At 33.2% G+C, this 6,582-nt stretch overlaps 2 protein-coding genes across 2 annotated transcripts; both read right to left on the bottom strand.

Annotated features, from left to right (window-relative positions):
- Positions 1–1,095: 1,095 nt before the first annotated feature.
- On the bottom strand, positions 1,096–3,287 carry LOC132757567 (uncharacterized). The gene is made up of 4 exons (XM_060748884.1): positions 3,032–3,287; positions 2,516–2,661; positions 1,734–1,798; positions 1,096–1,216 (listed from the first exon to the last, which is right to left on the bottom strand). The coding sequence occupies exons 1-4, from the start codon at positions 3,285–3,287 to the stop codon at positions 1,192–1,194; spliced, it is 492 nt and encodes a 163-aa protein (XP_060604867.1). The 3' UTR covers positions 1,096–1,191.
- A 41-nt stretch (positions 3,288–3,328) lies between these two features.
- On the bottom strand, positions 3,329–3,910 carry LOC132757566 (E3 ubiquitin-protein ligase TRIM33-like). The gene has a single exon (XM_060748882.1). The coding sequence runs from the start codon at positions 3,908–3,910 to the stop codon at positions 3,329–3,331; it is 582 nt and encodes a 193-aa protein (XP_060604865.1).
- Positions 3,911–6,582: the final 2,672 nt, after the last annotated feature.

Raw genomic sequence — 6,582 nt, 5'->3', positions numbered from 1 at the left:
AAATACCCGGTACACAATACACATTGATCACATTCCTGTAAAGTTCATGGCTCTAGGTCAAATGCTTTTTGAGTTACGTGCGACACAAAAGAGATTTAACGAACCGTCGGATGGATGGACGGACGAACGGACAAGGGTAAATCTAAATCTCCCCCCCCCAAGTGAGTTACGACACAAGTTGAAAATTGCAACTTTTTACTAAGTTAATGGCAATAACTCTAAAAATACTGAATAAATCACCACGAAAATACCCAGGTGCACAACTGCACATGCTGATCAACATTCCTGTTAGGTTTCATGACTAGGTCAAATGCTTTTTGAGTTACGTGCGACACAAATGAGATTAAACGGACCGTCGGATGGATGGACGGACGAACGGACAAGGGTAAATCTAAATCCCCCCCCCCAAGTGGAGGCACAAGAATATTTTGCATTATAAACATTCTGCAGTTTCTTAAACCTTTTAAACGGTAATATCGTCAAATATTCTTCATAAATTACAACTTTAAACGGAATTGTACAAATTTATCATGTAAACGAAGACTAAAATCAGCTCGTGTATGCGCTGCGCTACGTCAAAGTGTTATAGTTGCTATCCGGGACACAGAAAGTATGAAATTTTCTTCTGCAAACCCAATTTAATCGTTTAAGCTTCACGGTGCATTAGGCATGGCGTTTTGAAAAAAGCAATCATCTCATTAAATAGATTAAATTTGTATGAAAACATCCCCTACAATACGGATATGTTTGTTGATTTAATATTGATGAACCGAAGGGCAAACAGAAATTGTACTTCCGATTTCGCCACAATGAGGTTGTAGAAATGCTTAAAAATCTCATTTTGGTTGTCTGGACATGAAACCTAATTTATTAATGAAATGTCGTCATTTCTGTTTTATGACATTTAATACAGCTTTAATTACTATATTTAAGCAACAACATAATATCATATATAAAAACGTTGGACTTATTATTGCCATCTGATTCCAATAGTTTTTGTAATTTAATTCCTCAAAATAGAAATATTCTGTTTCGAATCAATTCGAGTCATCTTTTTATATAATAAAGAAGGTATTGGAATTCAATGACGCCCTTAGAATTAACTTTAAATATACATTCTTATAAGGAAATATAAAAAATAATAATCTATACTATCAACAGTTTTCATATTTCGTTATAAATAGTATAGACTTACTCGTCTTGACTTTTACGTAGTCTGAAATAAATGAAACAAATGAATTAGAGCAATCAATATTTATCAGTTAAAATATGAAAGAATACTAACTGTCCGAATTATTTCTTTTGTAAGAAAACAAATTGTGCCCTGGGCGGCGTTTTTGTGACAGGTTTTATAAATCAAAAATGTGTCCAACATACTCTTTTACTCTTACGATGAACCTATTATATTATAGTTTACATTATATTCGTTACTACAGGAATATCGCTAAAGACCATGCATACTACCAAAAACTGCACATTTGTGAATGTATTATTCAATGCAGAGCAGTCAATATATACAGGCAATCAGAGCAAGAGTGTAAACACCGGTGACCTAGACAAACAAAACCGAAGTTATAGACATCCTAAAGTATCTACCTACAAACTATGAAAGACATCAGTCGGAAAGTAAAGGCTACATGAGCAAATTTTCACCAATTGATTTATGTAGGGCCACCATAGGTCAAACAACGTAAATAGTCATATGAATATGTCAGGTAAAAATTAAGTACTACCTGCTTTCATAGTCCAGGTTTTGATTTTCTTTCTCAGTTTTCAGATGTTTGTTGTTTTGTTCTTCCTTAAAAGATATATAACGTTTCTTTAGATAAAATTGTTGATAACAAATGAAGCAAGCAAATGACTTGTATTTATACTTGCCCAACTAATAAGGCATAACTTATGAAACAACATTCTAGATATTTTTTTAGGTTTGTAAAATGACTATTTTTTGTTTCGGCGGCATACGCACACTTCAGGTCTGTATTGATGCTTTTTCAAATTAAATTATCTAATTTTCATGAAATGCAAATTGACAGACATATACTTGTTCAAAGTTACTTTAGGCTTGGACGTTAAATTTGTGTTTTACGTGGATTATACATAACTTTGTGGGACAGCAAATAAAGATAAATCACACCTTTAACATTGGCCTTAAAGATATTGACCACCCATCGAAAAGAAACAAAAACAGACACATCGGTATGATTTTATTTCAGCGAAAATGAAATAGCTTAAAATATTTTATAATATATAATATATAAAACTTCGCATGTTCAAACTCCTGTCTGTATTATATACCTGTGTACATGTGTGTGTCTTTTTTTAAGAATTCATGTTAACACTTTGCCAACTCCCTATTGGCATTATCTACTAATTATCCTTCACAACACAGACTCAAATAAAGTACAAACACTTACAGGCTCGATCAACCATGTAACCAGAAAACGGATTGATTAGTGTATTCAAATAAATATCCGTTAGTTAACTTCATCAACAATATAGAGATAAAACTAACCTTTTGTACACGTGACTGTAACTCAGTAACAGTTTTCTTAAGGCCTTCAGCTATTGCATTCGTCCTATCTAGAACGTCCTTCAGATCCTCTTTTTCACGGCGTATCATATGGAGCTCTTTCTCCATCTTTTTCTTTACCGACTCGACTGGAACAAAAATTAATGACATAATTATCGAATTCATTAATGACATTTTTATACGTGTCTTTGATAATCAAAGCACTAAAAGAAGTGTTATAGATAAACCGAGTCTGCAACATTTTTAATTTTGCCGTGTTGGGCTTTCTTTAGGGATTCTGTATTTATCTATTCTACATTATAGGTAAGCCCTTACATTTTTATTATTTTTTCCATAATGCATGAACGATAATTATGTAATTGCATTGGAATAAATAGTTTTCAAACATGACAGTGTCTTTTCATTTCAACTAAAGTAATCGACTGAATGAACAGTGGCAAAATACAATTTTTTATGTCTAAAATGACGCCCTTATTTGTCGTTACTTATTTATCTTACTTTGTGTTATCTGGTCTGGCTTTCCAGTTAACAAACGCCCTAAACATTTGACATCTTCTTTCAGTTCTTCGACATCTAAAGATGGCTCGTATCTAGCTGGTTTTTCCTTTCCATTTTCTGATAGTTCCTTCATGTCATTTGACATCTTTTCCATAACTGCTTGCGTGTATTTCATGAAAATAAAACCTTCACAGATTTGTTGACCTTGTTCTAAAGTTTTTAGTTTCGCTTTCCGATTTTTCAGCTCTGTTTGCATACTCCTGACTTCTTTCAACAAAGTTTTAAATACTTTACCATCTAAGTCCTGTTTTTAACAACTTCGGTTTTCATTGTATCATAAAGACTTTCAAAGAAGCTGACAATCTGATCTTTTTGTCGCTCAAGGTCCATACAAGCTGTTTTGATCATTTGATCGGATACTTGAAAATTTTGACCAATCTTGCTATACAATTCTTGTTGCACTACATGCATATCATCTATCATTTTAGCAAATTCTTGTATTTCTACAGATGTAACAGATTTCTTCACTTCGTCCGGGATATACCTGACACCATCACATGATCGATGGTCTATCGTCATGCAAACGTTACATCCGATCTTATCACAGGTCTTACAAATATATTTTATAACTTCATCCGCGTGAACTTGACACTTTGATGTACAGACATATTTCGATACAGTATGTTTTGGATCCAAAGGCATGCTGTTTTTATCTTGTAGAACATGGTGCTCAAATTGTTTAAAACGCTTGTGATGATTAAAACACTGTCCGCATAAGTATTCAGAACAGTCAACACAAAACCCTTCTGCTATTGTTTTTTGTTTAGCTTTTTCACAAGGCTCACAAAAGATTTCACAGACTTCGTCAGAACCATCCATTGTATTAACGGTATCACACAGCAATCTCTGTCAACCAGTGTATCTTTAAACAAAAAATACGATTTATCTTATGAATTTGACATACAATAACAGAGTACCGTTTTTCATTTGTATACAATCATTTGAATCAATACTTCCTTAACAACCTACTTTCGGTTTTGATCAGGGGCATGTATAAAACACGGACAACTTTTGTTAAAAAAAAACAGAAGAGGGCACGGATCTTCATATTCTACATCATGATATTAAATAAAAAGTTAATTTATGAACTGTCAATTGTCTGCATAAGAATGAAAAGATCAATTTGGAACGGTAGACAAACTTGATACACCTTCGCTTATACTTTTTTCTGAAATAATCATGACTTCCAAAGGAATATTGTTTTGGACTGTTTATCAAAACAATGTAAAAAACATAACGGCAAATATATAAAGATACTCCGTAACTGTTTTTGTTCTCATTTTATTCCGAGGTATAAACAAATATCTGATGTTGCAACTTGTTAAATTTAGCGATAAATAGTGTAATGTATTGATCATTCTGTTGTGAACGGTGGTGACTCCTGAAGATTTTAACAAAAGATTGTGTGCACACGATACCATAATTTTCCAACATCCGGGTCAATTTATACTTTAAATGAAAAAGAGCATGACTTCAAACATGTCGGTAAATTAACCTTTTAGATGAATATCTTAACTTTAAAATAAAATCTTTATATGCTAGCTTTAGGAATATATAAAATATATTAAATAAGATAGAATTACACTGTGCACCTGATTATAAAGTATATTATAAAGCTAAAGCTAAGATAATTGGTATCAGTGTATAATTTTTACATTCTTATTTTTATTTTTTGATTATTATTTCATTCAGTCAAACATTAAGTTTTCTTTAACTAATTATAACATTGATTTCTCGTTTACGGCACACGCATTCGATTACTTGGAGACCATATGGCGCTTTTCACGGAATGGCACTAAGTGTCACATTGTAATAAAGAAATGAATAATCCCTCAAGGACGCGCAAATATACAAAATTAAATAAGTTGCAGACTCAATTGATTGAGCCTGTTTATGAACGGAAATGGAGAGTGCAAGTAAACGTTTATGCCCCTAGCACCGGCTTAAGCAGTATTCAACATTTAACATAAAATGGTAGAAATAAGAATTTTGAAACCACCTGATTATGTTTAAATAACTTCATAAGGTATATTATGAAGCTAATACTAAAATAATTGCTAATGATATTTTTTTTTACATTTTTATTATTGATTGTTCATTTAATTCAGTGAAACATAATGTTTTTTTTATTTTTAACTAATTATAACATTGTTTTCTCATTTAGGGCACATGCATTCTTTTACTTGGAGACCATACGCGGCCTTTCATGGAATGGCACCTAAGTGTCACATTGTAATAAAGAAATAAATAATCCCTAAAGGACGCACAAATATACAAAATTAAAAATATTGCAGACTCAATTTGATTGAGCCTGTTTATGAACGGAAATGGAGAATGCAAGTAATCGTTCATGCCCCTAGCACCGGTTTAAATAGTATTCAACATTTAACATAAAATGGTAGAAATATGAATTTTGAAACCCCCGTATGTCTTCATACGGCGGTTATTATGCTACCTTCAGTGTGACACGTAAGAGACATTCCTTGAAAAGCGGCATATGGTCCCCAAGCAAACAAATGCGCGTGCTCTGAACGAGAAAAAAATTGGAGGAACGAAATATGATATGCAATTTTGAAAGGGGATCAGAGATCTCTATTGTATATTTTTTGACGGACTAACAACTAACGTAGTACAAAAGGGGTTTTTACAATATATATACTTAAAAATTATTCTTAAATAGATTGTTCTACAAAATATAAATTACCCAGAGCTCACTGTTAAGTGTATATAAAAAGGTAATTTATATCCTTAATTGTTTCAATAATAACTTCAATAGCCCAGGTCACACTGACACATTATATTATGTTTTAAACTACGTTTAATTTGTACATTTTTGACATTTGGCTAATTTCTCTTGTACTTCAAAGAAATCGGAATTCATTTGTAATTAAAAATGATTTAAATACACATACTTATTATTGATCTCAGCATCCCTTCTTTCTTTTATCTGCACGACGCTCGCATTTATATATCAAGAGTCAAGACAAATTGTCCTCATTTACCTCTCTCTCTCTCTCTCTCTCTCTCTCTCTCTCTCTCTCTCTCTCTCTCTCTCTCTCTCCCTCTAGCTAACTTCAGGCGTCGAGTGAGGACTATACACACAGACCCGCCATTTGAGGACACTCATTTCCAAAGGCATTACGCACAACTCTCATGCTGATTTTCAAACCTCATCACCTCCCCTTGACCATCACGAACCGTTTTTGGCGTTTTCATTGACACGTGAGAGTTCTTCTTTTGTGAGGACTGCTTAGTGTCCCTGTAACATTGGAGAGAAAATCGGTCTGTCCTCAAAGGAAGTTATCGCATTATATTAAGTGAGAGACACCAAAGTGAGCACACGTGTCCTTACAATGAGAGGAGAGTTAATTTCTTTTTTGTCAGGACAACGTGTCCTTGGAACAAAGGAGAGAAAACTTTTTGTCCTCAGTAAATTATCGCATTGTACCAGAGAGTCTCTCTCTCTCTCTCTCTCTCTCTCTCTCTCTTTC

Source organism: Ruditapes philippinarum, unplaced genomic scaffold (assembly GCF_026571515.1).
Source record: "Ruditapes philippinarum isolate M1 unplaced genomic scaffold, ASM2657151v2 ctg16243_1_1_1_1, whole genome shotgun sequence".
NCBI classification, from domain to species: domain Eukaryota; kingdom Metazoa; phylum Mollusca; class Bivalvia; order Venerida; family Veneridae; genus Ruditapes; species Ruditapes philippinarum.
Note: the sequence above shows the minus strand (reverse complement) of the source record. Positions and strands in the feature narration are given on the sequence as shown.

Excerpts from the sequence above, each read along its gene's own strand:
- LOC132757566 (XM_060748882.1), bottom strand. The coding sequence starts at position 3,910 with ATGGATGGTTCTGACGAAGTCTGTGAAATCTTTTGTGAGCCTTGTGAA.
- LOC132757567 (XM_060748884.1), bottom strand. The coding sequence starts at position 3,287 with ATGCAAACAGAGCTGAAAAATCGGAAAGCGAAACTAAAAACTTTAGAA. Across the intron at positions 2,662-3,031 it reads GCCAGACCAGATAACACAAA|TCGAGTCGGTAAAGAAAAAG; the intron begins GTAAGATAAATA and ends TTTTTGTTCCAG. Across the intron at positions 1,799-2,515 it reads TACAGTCACGTGTACAAAAG|GAAGAACAAAACAACAAACA; the intron begins GTTAGTTTTATC and ends ATATCTTTTAAG.